Below are 16120 nucleotides of genomic sequence, written 5' to 3'. Positions count from 1 at the left end.
CCACTAAACCATTCCTCTAGCTACCATTACTTCAATAGAAGTAGAAGCAGAAGACTCCTTTTGGGGAATGTTTTTCATAGCTAGAGTAGGTATAATGTCTGGGAATGGTAACAGCAACAGGGAAAGTATTAGAACTTGTGATATTAAAAATAAAAGTGTGGACTTTAAAACATTTAGATTTGTCTATAGTTTCTCAGTTATTCATCTAAGATTATAGTTTTGGTAGGATCATTTTCTGTTTTTGTTATTTGAATGTTCAGGGGATTACTGCAGTTTGAAAATATCAGCTATGGAATTGAACCCTTGGAGTCTACTGCGGGTTTTGAACACCTTATTTACCAAATAAAGAATGAAAATATCAGTGTTCCTCTCTTGGAAGAAAATGATACAGATATCTGGTATAGACATTTACCTGATAACTCTCATATAGGTTCACAAGTAAGTATTAACAACTTTAATCTTCATTATGAAAACTCTTTTAATGTTATACTTTAAAATGCTAACTTAGAATTTTAAAGTTTTAAAAATCACCAGAGAAACTGATTAATGATGTTAAAATCTTTGTATATTTGCTATGCCTTTTAATAAAGGCACTTTGCTACTTCTGAAAAGTTTGAAGCATTAATTTATATCACCTTCTGTACCTATGGATTGAAGCTAAATCTCATTGTTCTTAAGACAACATAAATCCTGTGTTTTATAGTATGGCATTTAAAAAGGTTTGAGAGACATAATTTCTGGATAATTTAAGCATTTTGTTAATAATTCCAGCATGTTTATTAATAAAAGTATGATCATTTGGCTGTCTCTGTCTTAGACCAAAGATAGTCATGGTGGCAGGCTCAAGGCTTGTATGCCCGTTGGGAGAGGGGTGTTCCCGAGGTGGTATTCAACTCTGATTGGTTAATAATTGATGAGAAAATGAATATTACAATGGCCTCATGTCACTCTTAGATAGACTGTCCCTAAACCCAGACCACCCCCAGCCGTGGACAGTCTAGACAAAGAATCTGTATCCCTCCATCTAAGCCTGAGCTAGTTGGGTGGAGTAGCAGTACTCAGAATGAGGAGAATGTTAATTCTGTCTTCTATCAGCCCTGAGATTGGACAAGGAATTAGGATGGGGGAAAAAGATTAGGTCTCCCTAATGTTAATAATTGGTTATTAATATGAGAGAGAAATAATCATTTCTGCCACGATGAAGAAAGAGAAATTTAAAAATTTTATCTTTATAGGGATATTTGGGGAATTGAGTCAAAACAAATATGAAATTTTCCCCTAATTATTCAGATTTATATAAGCAGCTTATAGTCTGTAACAAAGGAGATGATAAACCTGCTGTCCTTTGTCTTAATTAGAACACATTTTCAATACTGTGCTTGCTTTTGGGTACCATGTTTTATCAAGAGTATGGATAAAGTATCGTCTTTCCAGAGGAGAGTTAGTAATAATTTGACAGGACTAGAGTCCATGCCAGATGAAGTTCAGTTGAAGTAACAAGGTATGTTTTGCCAGGAGAAGAGAAGACTTAGGGGAGACATGAGAGCTATCATGAAGTATATAAACTATGGCATGTGGAAGAGGGTTTAAACTTGTTTTGTTTGGACATGGTAGGTAAAACTAGACATGGCAGAGATACAATTTCTTATTCTCTGTGAGAAAAAACTTAGTTAGCTATATCCAAAAGTGGGATCCGCTGGCTTGTAGATAGTAAGTTCAACATCAATAACTCTCTTCAAATTGAGAATGGATTGCAGAAGTGTTGGTTTAGATATAAGTTGGACTAGATGAAATGAGAGGTGCCTTTGAACTCATTCTATGATTCTGTATTTCGGGTAAAAGTCTTTTTTGGGGGGCCTGGATTGTATATATTGTTTCTAATATAAACCCTATGTCCTTGGGAGTCAAGGAAAGATCATATCTAATATTGATGTCTGGTTAACAAAGGATGTTAGTTATTTCGAGCTTGGTAGCATTAGGTCTTTGTAATGCTTTCTTCTTCTTCTAGGCCAAATAGCTTTTCTTTTAATCATGGCAAACACTGTTAATTTATCTGAAATGTGTCTGCTACCCATCCTAATGGAAATGTCTAAAGATTTGTTGGTTTTAAAAAAATGATTCAATATGTCATCTACAACTGTAGTAAGATGATCTAATATAGTATCTCAAATCTTCTCATATTCTTGAAATGTCTATAAATTTGCTGTGAGGGCGGTGGTACAACCTCAGAGGAGAAAGCTATGTGCAAGGTTAATGTCATGTTATCATGAGGATCCTACAGTATGAAGAAAAGTAAAGCTCCATCTTTTAGGTTTCTAGCAAAATCTGAAGTGAACTAGATTTCTCTGTGGCTTCAGCAGCCACAATGAGGATTCTTAGTAGTCAAGGACAGATTTTGTAGTAGAGTAGCTTCTGATTTATACCTGGATGTAAGATAGGACCTCTGTCATATATTTAGTAGGGATTCTATCTTTTTGTCTTTGGGGTTACGCTGTTAGTAACAGCTTCAGTAGAAGGTAGACATTTAAAAGTTCCTCAGTATTCATATTTTATGTATTTCAGGAAAAAACAGTTGTTTCACATTCATTACCGCGATATCTGGAAATGCATATTATTGTGGATAAAGCTTTGGTAGGTAAACTTGTATTTGTTTTTAACCTAATTTCAAAGGTGAATAAAAAATTTTCTCTTCTTTGTAGGATACTAGATCTATTTTGATTTTTGCAGCAGATATATTTCCTGAAAGTTGTGTTTACATCAATTTTTTGTTAGGCGAATTATATTCTAAACCAGAGATCCCTAACATTTTGTGAGGAGGAACTAGTTTTGATTTTCTAGATCTCTGAGATTAGTGAAAAGGGGTTTATCTGAGAATAGAAAAGGCCCTGAGTGCAATGGGGAAGGGATGATTTAGCCAATCATTTATTAAATGACTACTGTCACAAAAGATAGAAAGAAAAGGAAAAAGCAACCCCTGCTGTCAAGGAGTTCAATTTAGTAGAGAAGACAACATGCAAACAGTTGTGTACAAACAAGATATATGAAATAAATTGGAGATAATCAGCAGAGAAGACACTAGTGTTAAGGGGATCATGAAAGTCTTCTTGCAGAAGGTGAGAATTTAGCCGTGACCTGAAGGAAGCCAGACATGACAGGAGGTGGAGGTGAGAAGGGAGAATATTCCGTGGATGAGGGACATCCATGCACAAAGTCTAGAGATGGAGTATCTTTTATGAGGAACAGTAAGGAGGCCAGTGTCAATGGATTGTAGAGTACATGGAGGGGATAATAAGGTGTAAGAATGGAAAGGCAGAAAGAAGCCAGATGATGTAAGACAGATATAACTGAAAAATGACTGAACAACAGCAAAAGTTAGTTCCTGTTGATTCAATTATCATCTCTGTGAAGATGACTCCCTGATCTATATATCCAGCCCTAAATGATCTCTTTATTTTCTAAATATGTTCTTGTTTCCCCAATTATAATAAGCAGCTTGAGAGTGGGGATTATTATTTTTTCCATGTATTTATATTTGAGAGTTATCCAGGTGACATATGAGATAGAGCATGGGGCTGGGAGTCAGAAAGACGATTTAAAATCTGGCCTTAGGTACTTACTAGCTTTATGACCCTAGAGAAGTCACTTTAACTTGTCTGCCTCAGTTTTCCCAACTGTAAAATGGAGATAATAATATCACCTACCTCCCAGGGTTTTAGTGAGGATCAAATGAGATAATATTTGTAAAAAGTGCTTAGTATAGTCCTGGCACATAATCTTTCTTAGCTTATCCTGTTAATCATGTTAGGTTTTGTATTTCAAAGAAAATGTGGCATCATTATTATTTTCACTACTGTCTGAAATCTGTTTTCCAGTATGATCATATGGGTTCTGAAATGGAAGTTGTAACACAGAAAATTATCCAGATTATTGGCCTTGTTAATACTGTAAGTTTTTGCTTTTTTGAATTTACATAATTTATAAGAATTATTTGTTTGAATTAATTTGTATGCTACTAAAATCATAGACCGGTTAAAGGTGGAAATGTTACTGGTTACTGAACAGTTTCATTCATCCATATCTCCCAAAATACTTAAGTGAGCCTCTTTAATATTATTGTTTATGGAATTTTGATGTGGCATTCAAGGTTATTTAAACATTTATCGTTTGTTTTTAGATGTTTACTCAGCTTAAAGTGACAGTTGTGTTATCTTCCTTGGAATTTTGGTCAGATAAAAACAAAATTTCTACCGTTGGAGATGCTAATGATTTATTACACAGATTTTTGGCATGGAAGCACAAGTTTCTTGTTCTAAGGCCCCATGACATGGCATATTTACTTATGTAAGTACAGTATTTATATTAATAAATTCTAAGCAAAACTTTTGGAAATAATTCATTTTAAGAAGCATTTGTTGAGTCCCCATTGTGTGTTTAGCACTGTGCTGAAGAGCTATCAGGATTGCAAAGTAGTATAAAACAAAGTAATTGCCAGTGAGGATTTCATAGTGTCACTGAAGGGGTAAAACATACACACAAAAATAGATAGAATGACAATGTCTTAGTGGCAAGATGAGCTATAGGAATTTAGCTGCGTAAAGCTCTGACTATACATGTTATCATATAAGATGTACATCTTCCTGGGTTTATATATTATCTATTACACTAAATTTTGCATCTTGTTATCTTATGTTTTCATGTCTGTGTAGTTGAACTTGGAGATAGAAAGTCTTGGGTTCAAATCCAGCCTCAGACACTTACTATCTGTGTGACCCTGGGCAAATCACTTAAGTTTTTTTTGCTTCAGTTTTCTCATCTGTAAAATGGGGATAATAATAACACCTACTTCTCAGGATTGCTGTGAGGATACAATGAGGATAATATTTGTAAAGCAATTTATAAACTTTAAAGAGCTAGATAAATTAATCAAAGAGCTAGACAAATTAATCTTATATTTGCAGTTTCTAATAAAACCTATATAGCTCATGAGGGACTACATGTCATTATTATAACTCTCACTTAATTTGCCAAGTTGGGTCCACATAGGACAGTTACATCTCCCTCTCAAGGTTACATGGATAATCTTGATGGATTGGAATGTCTGTAATACTATCAGCTTGAGCTCCTATATTCCGCTGTGTTCCCTTCGTTATTTATTGTCAATACTGTTATCTAGCTAATGCCTTTAGCTAGTACTAGCTTAATATCCCCAACAGGGCTGGTCTTCAGAGAAGACTAGTACCTCTGATGTGAGGGCTGCTGAACTCAAGGGCAGCTTTTCACCTTGGTGTCCACTTGCTACCCAGCTCTCATCTGTGGCTCCACGAATCTGTACCATGCACAGTGACCCCACTATGGTGAACTGTTTCGACAGGCTAATCCAGTTTGAGGGTAATTGAGTGTTCTTAAATCCATTGGTGAGTTAGGTGGAATGGGTAGATGAGAACATTTTGTTCCAATGGCCATGAGGGTGGCTGAAGCAGGTGCTGGGGAGCACTTCAAGCTTGGTTAGACATCGAAAATGCCAAGGTCATCCACTGCATCCTGAGCCATCATCAGTTGTCTTGATTTTTGTCTTGCCACTGGACTTAAACATCTCTGGAAGTGAGAGTGAGGTCTGTAACTTCATACAACTTTGCCTCATCTAAATCCAGTTTATGGGTGAGTCAAAAGACATCACTCATACCACTTTTTACCATCTTATCTTAATTTCCTGTGGCTATAGGCAAGTGATGAAGCAGCAGATACAGATACACTTGGAGCTGTAGTCACAGCTGTGTACACAGGCTGCCCAGGATATAAGGTCATCTTCTCACTGGGCTGAGGCAGCAGTGGGATAAAGTAGACCCCTAGGTGTCTGAGCAACCTTTTTGAAGGATTGTACTGTTCACCTCCTATCATGAGGAACAGACTAGAAAAGGTCCCCTAAAAATTGGCCTGCTTATGATGGCAGGCAGGGAGCTTACCTTGTAGTTGAAACACAAAAAATGTACAATAACTTTTGCAAAGATCATTCCATTTACCATTGGTACATGAAATATGCACATACTTATTGAAATCACAAAATCCTGAAAGATGAACAGTTGTTATTGCAAGAGAACTCAGCAGGTATTACATCTGAATTGTAGTCCTGAATGAAACAAGACTGACAAGTGAAGGCCAGTGTTCCAAAGCTGAAGCTGTTTCTCAGTCAAAACTGATTTAGTCAACAAACTTGTATGTCTACCAAAAGGAGTGAATGATGGGCTCATGACAATTTGATTGCTACTTTCAGGAAAGTACCACACCATAGTTATCAGTGCATATGCTCCCACCATGATGAACTATGATGAGGTCAAAGAAAAATTTTATGAAGACCTGGAGACCCTCATTATCAATGTGCTTGGAATTAATCTTGTAATTCTGGATCACTTTAACGCCAGAGCAGCCATAGACTATCAGACATGATGGAGTTTTTGAGAAGAATGGAGTTGGAAACAGCAACAGCAATGGCTATTGCTACTAAAGACTTGTGTATCTCCTGACCTTCTCATCACCAGCATTGTCTTCCATTTACACAAAATTTTGTGGATGCACTCTTGCAGCAAACGTTGGTATTTACTACTCTATATCTTTGTAAGGAGATGAAACAGACAGGATGTAAGAATGATGAAGATCATGCATGGCACAGAGTCCTGGACTGAGTATAGATTTATCCTCTCCAAGCCAAACATTTGCATTCAATAAATGGTGGCTCCAAACCAAGGTGACTATCAGAAGACTTAGCATCAAAAGATCAGAGTGCTTCTCTAAGTGGGAACAGTTTATTGCTGAGTTCGAGGAAGAGTTGAGCCAACACATGGTTGATAACAGTGAAGCAGAAAAGGAGCATGCAGCTTTCAGAGATTTGATGTACAGCATCACATTTCCTCATCTGGACCAGAAAACTAACAAACATCAAGATTAGCTTGACAGATATGATGGGGAAATTCAGAGACTGCCAAGTGAAAAACAAGAACTCTACCAAGTTTACCAAGAGGATACTTTGTCCATCTCTGAGAAGGTAGTATTTAACTCCATCAAAAGTGACGTGTAAGCACAGCTTAGAGAGATAGAAGATTCTTGGCTTAGTAAGAAGGCAGATGAAATTCAGTTTTACACTAATAATAACAATCCAAAGTACACCTGTGATGTCCTGAAAGCTGTTTATAGGCCAAAGACCTCTAGTGCATCTCAGCTGCTCAGTGTTGATGGAGCCACATTGATTAGTGAAAAGAACATGATCCTGGAGAGATGGGTTGAACACTTCCATAGTGTTCTCAAAAGATTGTCATCAACCAATGCTGAAGCCCTTGACCATATACCTTGGGTTGAGGTCAGTCTCTTTCTAGACAAACTTCCAACTGAAGAAGAGGTTTGGAATGCCAATTGTCTTGTGTGGCAATGTGCCTGGCACTGATTCCATTCCAGCTGAGATTTACAAGGCAGGGGGTCCACTGCTCATACGAAAGCTGCCTGAAATCTGGGTTATATAGCAAGAGGAGGTTATTCCTCAGAAGATGCCTCCATTTCCATCTCTATAAAGGAAAGGGAAATAGATTGCCTTGTGACAATCATGGGGAGTTGGCGGGAGTGGGGGGATGAGGTTCATCTCTCTTAGTCATTGCCAGCAAGATTCTTGCCAGAATCCTCCTTAATAGACTGATCCTTCACTTGGAAGATGGTCATCTACCCAAGAGCCAGTTTGGCTTCAGAAAGGACCAAGGAATGTTAGATAGGGTGTTTGCTGTGTGACAACTCCAGGAGAAATGGCAGGAACAGAACAGAGGTCTGTATACAACATTTGTTAATCTGGCCAATGCCTCTGATACTGTTAATTGTGAGGACTTGTGGAAGATCATGACAAAATTTTCCCAGAGAAGTTCATCAGTATTGTACACCAGTCTGTATGCCATGCTTGCATGAGTTCTGGGTAATAAATGATGCTGTCACATTTTCCCAGTCACCAGGGGAATGAAGCAGGACTATGTCCTTGTTTCTATGCTTTTTAGTATGATGTTTTCACCAGTGTTGTCAGACACCTTCAACAAGGATGAAAATGGCATCAAGGCCAGCTTCCATGGTGATGGTAAATTATTTGACTTGAAAAGGCTACAAATCAAGACTGAAGTAGAGGGAGAGTTGGTGCATGACTTTTTCTTGGCAGATGACTGTGAATGTTGTGGATAAGTTCACTTACCTTGGGAGTATACTCTGTAGGGATATACACATAGATGGTGAGGTTGATGCACCCATTGCCAGAGCTAGCTCAATGTTTGGAAGGCTCCAAAAGAAACTGAGAGAGAAGAGGTATTTGACTGGCTACCAAATTGAAGGTCGGCAGAGTCATTGTGCTGACCTTATTGTAGTATGTCTGTGAAACATGGACAGTCTACCAGTGCCATGCCAGGAAACCGAATTGCTTCCATTTGAATTATCTTAGGAAGATTTTGAAGATCACCTGGCAAAAGGCAACAGATACTAAGGTCGTTTCTTGAGTATAACTGCCTGACATTCAAACTCTACAGCAGAGAGCACAGCTCCAGGGGGCTGGCCCTGTTGACTGAATGCCAAATATACATTTGCCTTAAAGATCATTTTACAGAGAACTTGAACAAAGCAAACACTCACATGAAGGTAAGAAAAAGTGATACCAGGACACTCTCAAGGGCTCTCTGAAGAACTTTGGATTTGATTGTGAGACATGGGAGACTATGACACAGAACCTGCCGGCATGGCATGCCTACATCAAAAAAAGCTGTATGCTCTATGAGTAAAGCAGAATTGCAGAAGTTCAAAAGGAGCATGAGATGTACAGATTTAGAGACATCTCCACTCCAAATGTTCATCAAATGTTCATGTGAACTATTTGTGCCTGACCTGCGCTAGAGCCTACTGAACTTGCATTGATCTGATCAACTACAATTGGACACACTGTACCCTGACCCAGACATAGTGAAGTCATCTTGATCCTGAAGGCTAACAAACAGTAGCTCCAATACCCTTGATTAGGATCTGTTATCAGTTTATTCAGTTAGCATTATTTAGCTTTTTTCAAGGGAGTATTTGCATAGAAGGTATAGTGAAAATAAAAGTTTAAATGCATCCCCTTGAACTGGGGGGCATACTTTCTACCACCACCATCTCGGTACATGAGGAGAATGGACTTAGACTTCAATGATGGTTATAAAGTATTTGCCATACCAAGTTAACTTCATAAGAGTGAGTGATGCATATCTTTTCCTTGGCTGCTTGGTTGAGTCATTGTTGGATTGGATCTTGCAGGTTGCTCCTCAAGTCTGTGTCAGTGTCTTAGCTCAGTTGTAGCAGCAACACCTGTCTGCCATGTACAATGGATTTTTGCTCCTCTGACCTTTCCATGTAGTAGAAGGTTGTTCCATATCCAAGCTCTTGTTTTACATCTTCGCCTGCTTATTGGACGTTTCACACTAGGTGAATCCTGTCCAAATCTCAGTCCTGTCCAAAACAAAATTCTTTATCTTTTACCCTTAAATTCACCCCACTTCTTGACTTCCTTGTTTTTTTTCAAGGATACCACCATCTTTCTAGTTTCTTAGGTTCACAACTTTAGTGTCATTCTCAATTCCTCACATTAAAGCAGTTAACAGATCTTGTTTCTGTCTTCGTAGCACCCCTTCAATTTGTCCCCTTTTCCTAACTTCCACAGCCAACACTGTAGTTCAGGTATTCATCATTTTTTACCTGGATTATTATAATAACATCCTAAATGATCATCCAGTCTCTAACTAGGCCTATCCTAATCTAACCTCCAAAACTGCTAATATAATTTTTGTAAAGCACATTTTCAACCATATCAATTGCTGGCCTACCAAATAAGCTTCTATAGGTCTCTGGTGGCTTTAGAATCAAATACATTTGTCTTTTAAACCCTACTACTTTTCCTACAATTCATCCCAACTAATTGTATTTTTTATTGTTCCTCGCATGACACTTCATCTTTTGTCTCTGGTTGCACTCTCATACCCTGAATACATTCTCTCCTCCCCTCAGCCTCTTAGAATTCCTTGTTACCTTCAAAACCCAGCTCAAGATCCACTTTCTACATGAAGCCTTTCTCAATCCCCTCAGCTACTAGTACCTTTTCTTCTCAAGTTACCCGTTATTTATTTTGATTATATTTTATTTGTACATTGCTTGTCTCCCCTCAATGCAATGGAAGCTCCTTATTGTGGAAATTGTTTCATTTAAGGTTTGCATTCTGAGAACTTAGAAAAGTGAGTACAGTATTATCAATGATATGGAACCAAAACATTTGGACTGTAACATCTTGGTTCCTTTTGTGCTACATGAGGAAGTTCAAATAGCACTAAAAACAAAACAAAAAAAGACTGAAGACAGGGAGAGAATTGGACTAGGTCAGCAAACTAGAGGAAATTTGTCCTGGAGGTAACATGATTTTAAGGGAACTGAGGGCTTATGTCTCATTCTGAAAAAAAACATGCTGTGAATGCCTGGAAACAATCAGGGATGATACGCTACTAAAAAGGGTGATTAAAAAAGTGACAGTCAATAATTACTGACATATATGCCTAATTTCTCATATAAAATATTTTTGAGAATTTCTCAATTCTGTAAATTATTTGCAAACATATGAAGGATATTCTTAATGAAAACATGAGGTCAGGTATTCCTAAATGATATTTTGTGGCAGATGATATCTTCATGGTCACACATAGTTTCCAGTGTTAGTAAATACATAAATACTTGTAAATTGATTTAGTTGAAAAGTGCAAAGTATATTCAATTTTGCCATACTTACTGTTTCCTGATTATTAAAACAGTGTTTGACTTGGGCAAGTAAAATGTAGTCTTAAAAATTTCTTGTTATTTATTTTCTTCAGCATTTTTTTGAGTCTCCTTTAGCAAGCTGTTGACTCACTTTTCATGATTTTCTTGCATCATTCTCATTTCTCTTCCCAATTTTTCCTCCACCCCTCTTACTTGATTTTCAGAATCCTTTTTAAGCTTTTCCATGGCCTGAGACCATTACATATTTTTTTGGAGGGTTTGGATGTAGAAGTCTTGACCTTGCTGTCTTCCTATGGTTATATGCTTTGTCCTTTCTCCTCTGAAAAGATGGAAGAAAATACCTTTTCATCAGAAAAGTAACCTTGTGTAGTCTTCTTTTTCCCCCCTTTTTGGGGCATTTTCCCAGCCAGTTATTTGAATTTTGAGTCCTTTGTCAAGTGGAAGGTATACTACCCTAGGCTTCAGAGGTTTTATGCAGCTGTTCTCTGAGATATCTCTAGGGACCTATAAGTTCTCAGTTCCTTCAAGGTGGCACAATCAAGGGAGAGGGATTTACTCCTCTCCTGGCCTGCACTCTGGTCTATAAGCAACCAAAAGCACTCTTTTCTGCCCTGGAACTGCATGTCAGCTCTGCCACACCAGCACTACTCCTCACCCCAGAACTGCCCCTCAGGACTGAGACCCAGATCAGCTGCTTGATTCCCCCAGGGTCTTTAGGCCAAGGGCTCCAAAAGTAGATGCTGCTACCATAGTGGCTGTTGCCTCCCGGGGATGGGGCTGGGTCTGAACTGTGCTCCCCTCTGGCTCAGGTGAAAGAGCTTTCTTTCTGACCTTTGAAGCCATCTTTAACGTTTGTGGATTGAGAAATCTGGAAACCTGCAGCCTGCTCCTGTCTAGTCTGTGCTGCATAGCCCTCGCTGGGCTGTGCTCCACTCCAAGCCTGGTGCGATAGACCTTTCCTGTTGGCCTTCCAGGCTGTCTTGAGCTAGAAATCTGTTTCACTCTCATTTTGTGGCTTCTGCTGCTCTAGAATTTGTTTAGTCATTTTTTACAAATATTTTAAGGGCTGTGGTGGGAGAGCTAGAGCAGATCCATTCTTCTACTCTGCCATCTTGGCTCCACCTCTAACAGTGCTGCTTCTGTGCATATCTTCAGAGCATATAGGAGTTTTTGATTGATAATGACAACATACATATGTCTTCATTTCCTCTCAACTATCCTCTTTAGGACTTGTTTGCCAGGAACCTCATCATCCTGTAAGATTTCATCAACTTTAGTATTCACACCTCCTCAGTACCCTCTATATGTTCTGCCCCTCTTCCCAGAGCTTTCATTTAAGAGGTCATCCAGGCTAGTCATCTCTTCATTTCCTACCCAGCTGTACTCCTTTGAATTTCTCATCATAACACAATGCTCATCCACCTTTCCCCTCCTTTGTGTGTTGCCTTCCTCTGATAGATTGTAAGCTCTTTGAGACAAAGTCAAACTTTCTTTTTCGTATTTGTATCCTTAGTGCCTGGCATAGAGTAAGTTTTATTGACTGATTGAATGACTGAACAACACCCCATCTCTGTTAAGTGGGGCCTAAAACAGGAAGACATAAACCTGTCAAAGGTGTCTGACAGTGAAGTGAAGAATGTGTAAGGCAGAGGCCAAATAAGAAAGGGATTTGCCTATAAATAGTAAAGACTTTCAGTTGTTCTTGTTTGTGGATAACATTGTGCTAGTTGTGTCAAGTGTCAGAGTTCTGTGGAATCATGTAACCATGACCCATAATCATCCAAAAAATTTGTCTTAATATCCCAAGCAAAGAAAAACCAGGTGGATGTAATTTGTACTGGGCAGCTAGGTGGCACAGTGGATAGAGTGCTGAGCCTGAAGTTAGGAATACTCATCTTGCTGAGTTTAAATCTGACTTCAGACAGTAGCAGTGTGACCCTGTGCAGGTCACTTAACGCTATTTGCCTCAGTTCCTCATGTATAAAATGAACAGAAGGAAATGGCAAACTAGTTTTGTCTCTGCCAAGAAAACCCCAAATGGGGCCATGAAGAGTCAGAAACCACTGAACAACAACATTCCTAATTGTATAGACTTCAGGATGTGGTTAGCATTACATGTTAGATGATGGTAACATTATAAACATTATATAGTGATAACACATTTAAATAGTTTATCAGTATATCCATATACACATAGACACATGTATATATATGCATGCAAACACACACATATATGTATATATGTGTGTATATATGCGTATATATGTGTATACATACACACATACATACCTATATATATGTGTATATATATATATATATATATATATATATATATATGTAAAATCTTGGAGAAAAAAATGCTTCTTTTGAATAGAGAGCTACTTTCAGGGATCCTAAATTTTTCCTATAACAGAAATTCATCTGTTGAATACAAATATCCTTTTAGTGATAGTATATTACTGTAAGTTATGGAATATCACAATTACTTGAAGAGACAACATTATAGGTTACCCATAAGCAATATAAAGACATAGTGGGTATAGGTGTGCTATAGCATATAGTCCATGATAACTTGCACACCAGAAGTGGCATAAAAGTTATCTAGGAGATGTACAATTAGAAAAGGAGATAGGCTATGGACATTTTTGTTATTATACTCATGCCGTGTAAAAAGAAGGACTCAGCATATTGGTTGGAGGACATACACAAAGGCTGTACAAAATAGGAAGATGTGAATTGGTTGTATTCTGCACATTCAAAGTATCCACATTGCTGAGATCACAGAGCTATAGAAGATGAAGAAAAATATTCAGGACAGGTAGAATTCTTCCCTGAACAATTAAAAAAATTTTTTTTAGGTTTAAGTAGTAAAATGTAGACTTATAAGGCAGGATTAGGAAGACCAAGGGAAGTCTAGAGACATGAGATTATATTTTAGTTTGACCACAAAGTCAGCAAAGCAGCTGCTGTATGTAGAACACTGTGGTAGGTACACACAGAAAAAAGTTTAGATAACATATAGTCCTTACCTTCAAAGAGATTATAATTTAATAGGAGTCTCTCTCTCTCTCTCTCTCTCTCTCTCTCTCTCTCTCTCTCTCTCTCTCTCTTTTTCTCTTTTCCTCTCTCTCTCTCTTCCTCTCTAATGATATACCTACATGCAAAGGATCTGTGATTTTATCACTTCCCTCAAGTCCTCACACTGCAACCTTTGACTAAGTCAGCCCTAAGGAGTAGTCTAAGGTGACTTACTTATCATTATATAGCTGGAAATTGTTGGGATTTGAAATCAGGTCTTTTGACTCCAGTCCATCTTTCTCTCCGCTACATCACAATGCCTTTTACAATAACTACAGTGTTAATAATGAAAAGCCCATAAGAAAGGTGCAAAGTTCTTTGTAAGGTATGAGGAGTGAGTTAGATAAAGGTCATTAATATGGTTCAGTGGCTCACATGTCAGAAGAAATGGGTTCAAATCCTGTCTTTGACACTTAATATCTGTGTGATGCTGGGCAAGTTACTTAACCTCCCTGAGACTTAGCTTCTGAGGGAGTTGGAGTAGATGTTCTTTGAGGTCCTCTTCAGTTCTAGATCCATGATCCTTTGACCTGCTGGGAAGAGGGGGTCAGGGAAAGTTTCCTAGAAGAGACAGTGCTTTAATTAAGTTTTTGTGCAGTGGGTGGGAATTCAGTGAGTAGAGTTGTAACAGAGTGAGGAAGACATTAGAAGGGCATAGGGAAAATTGGAGGAAAAGCATCAAGGTGGGAAGCACAAAATGGATATGAGGAATGAGAAATAGAACAGTTTGCTAGATGCATAGATAGAGAGGGTTAGTATAAATATAAGGCTATAAAGTTAAAGCATTTGCATACTTTGGAGGACCTTGAATGCAAAGCTAAGGAATTTGATCTTCATTAAGTAGAGGAAATTGTTGAAAGATTTTGAATAGAGGAGTGACATGCCCATGAATCTGAAAGGAGATAAACTGGAACCTAGAATAAAAGTGCATCTATAATCAATCTAAAGAAGGTATTGAGTGAATATAAAATTGATAGAATTTCAATAGTACTTAAAATTTAAGCTTTAAGGAAGGTATTTCTTACTAGAGGAATAAGTATTATTTTTTAGAAAAAAATTAAGTTGGAAACCCTGTGAAAATTGTGTTTATAGACAAGAAAATGATTTTATGTTTTAGTTATAGGAACCATCCTAATTACATTGGGGCAACATTTCCTGGAAAAATATGTAACAAAAGCTATTCTGCAGGAATTGCTATGGTATGTAATTGTTATAAAACCTGTCAATATTTATATATACGTGAGTATATTGCCAATCAGCTTTTATAAGCATAATAAGTATAGTATATCTTTTCATGCTCTATTTCATAGATCTGTATTGTTATTTTTAGGCAGCCTTTTTAAATTTTAGAGAATTAAGAATATCACAGTCTCAAAGAGTAAATTACTGTTTTGGCTTTGTGACGATACTGTCTTTTATAAGATAATTTCAGGCTTGGGATGAAATCTTAATCTTTATGTACAGCAATACTGGTTTGTCTTTTTTTAGTTTATACTCAAGTTTAGTTTTTACATATGGATGATTTTTTTTTACTCTTCTAAAAAATTTTACTGTGTAATTGCGTTTCAGTTAGTGGATACGCATTTTTTAAGTGCCTACTATGTGCCAAGCACTATGCTAAGTGCTGGAGGTACAAAAAAAAGGTAAAAGATAGTTCCTACCCTTAAGGGGCTCACAATCTAATGATTCTCTACCTCTGTATAGAATGGAGGGACATTATTAGAAGGTTCAAAATAGTTCCCACAGAAGTTAAATGAGTTGCTTTGGGGCTGAGACTAAATGCTCTTTCTGTCTTATCAGAATACTGTATTTGTTGTACACTTTGTTCTCATAGTTAAGAAAAAGAGCATAGGTTTTAGATGTTTTAGGAGAAATTGTTTTGTACACAGCCTATTTATTTGATATAGGTTGTTCCTCCAAGGCAGAACATTGCTTAGGAGATACTTTCATTATTTTTCCTTTGTAGCAGCCTGTACTAAGAAGAGGCATGATTATTCAATGCCTCAACATTACCATGATTAATAGAGACTGTGAGAATATATATGCTGTGTCCTTCAATCCAGCACCTCAATGAACAGTTATTGAGTGTGTCATTTGCAGGGCACTGTACTAGGTGTGGGTGGAACAAAGACTAACATAAAACAGTCTTAGAGGCAGTTAGGAGCTAGTTCAGGTTTTTGAGCAGAGAAGTGAGGGTCAAGTTATTTTGAAAACTCTATAGGGAGAATGGGTTGGA

The 16120-nt window shown here is 37.6% G+C and overlaps 1 protein-coding gene across 9 annotated transcripts in view; it reads left to right on the top strand.

The window, feature by feature from the left end:
- LOC140520807 (disintegrin and metalloproteinase domain-containing protein 18-like) overlaps positions 1 to 16120 on the top strand; it is a 131887-nt gene that overhangs the window by 29589 nt on the left and 86178 nt on the right. For 8 of the 9 annotated variants that reach the window (XR_011972648.1, XR_011972650.1, XR_011972649.1 and 5 more), the window contains exons 6-10: positions 261 to 438; positions 2563 to 2631; positions 3873 to 3944; positions 4175 to 4341; positions 15002 to 15083. Coding sequence is in view for 6 of the 9 variants with exons in the window: in XM_072635119.1 (XP_072491220.1) it covers positions 261 to 438; positions 2563 to 2631; positions 3873 to 3944; positions 4175 to 4341; positions 15002 to 15083 (568 nt within the window). In the remaining 3 variants the exon portion in view is untranslated. The remainder of the gene's footprint in view (positions 1 to 260; positions 439 to 2562; positions 2632 to 3872; positions 3945 to 4174; positions 4342 to 15001; positions 15084 to 16120) is intronic. The other variant, XM_072635123.1, reaches the window with a different exon arrangement.

The sequence above is a fragment of the Notamacropus eugenii genome, chromosome 1 (genome assembly GCF_028372415.1).
Source record: "Notamacropus eugenii isolate mMacEug1 chromosome 1, mMacEug1.pri_v2, whole genome shotgun sequence".
Lineage (NCBI taxonomy): Eukaryota > Metazoa > Chordata > Mammalia > Diprotodontia > Macropodidae > Notamacropus > Notamacropus eugenii.
The sequence above is the reverse complement of the archived record's forward strand: the minus strand, read 5'-3'. Positions and strand labels throughout refer to the sequence as shown.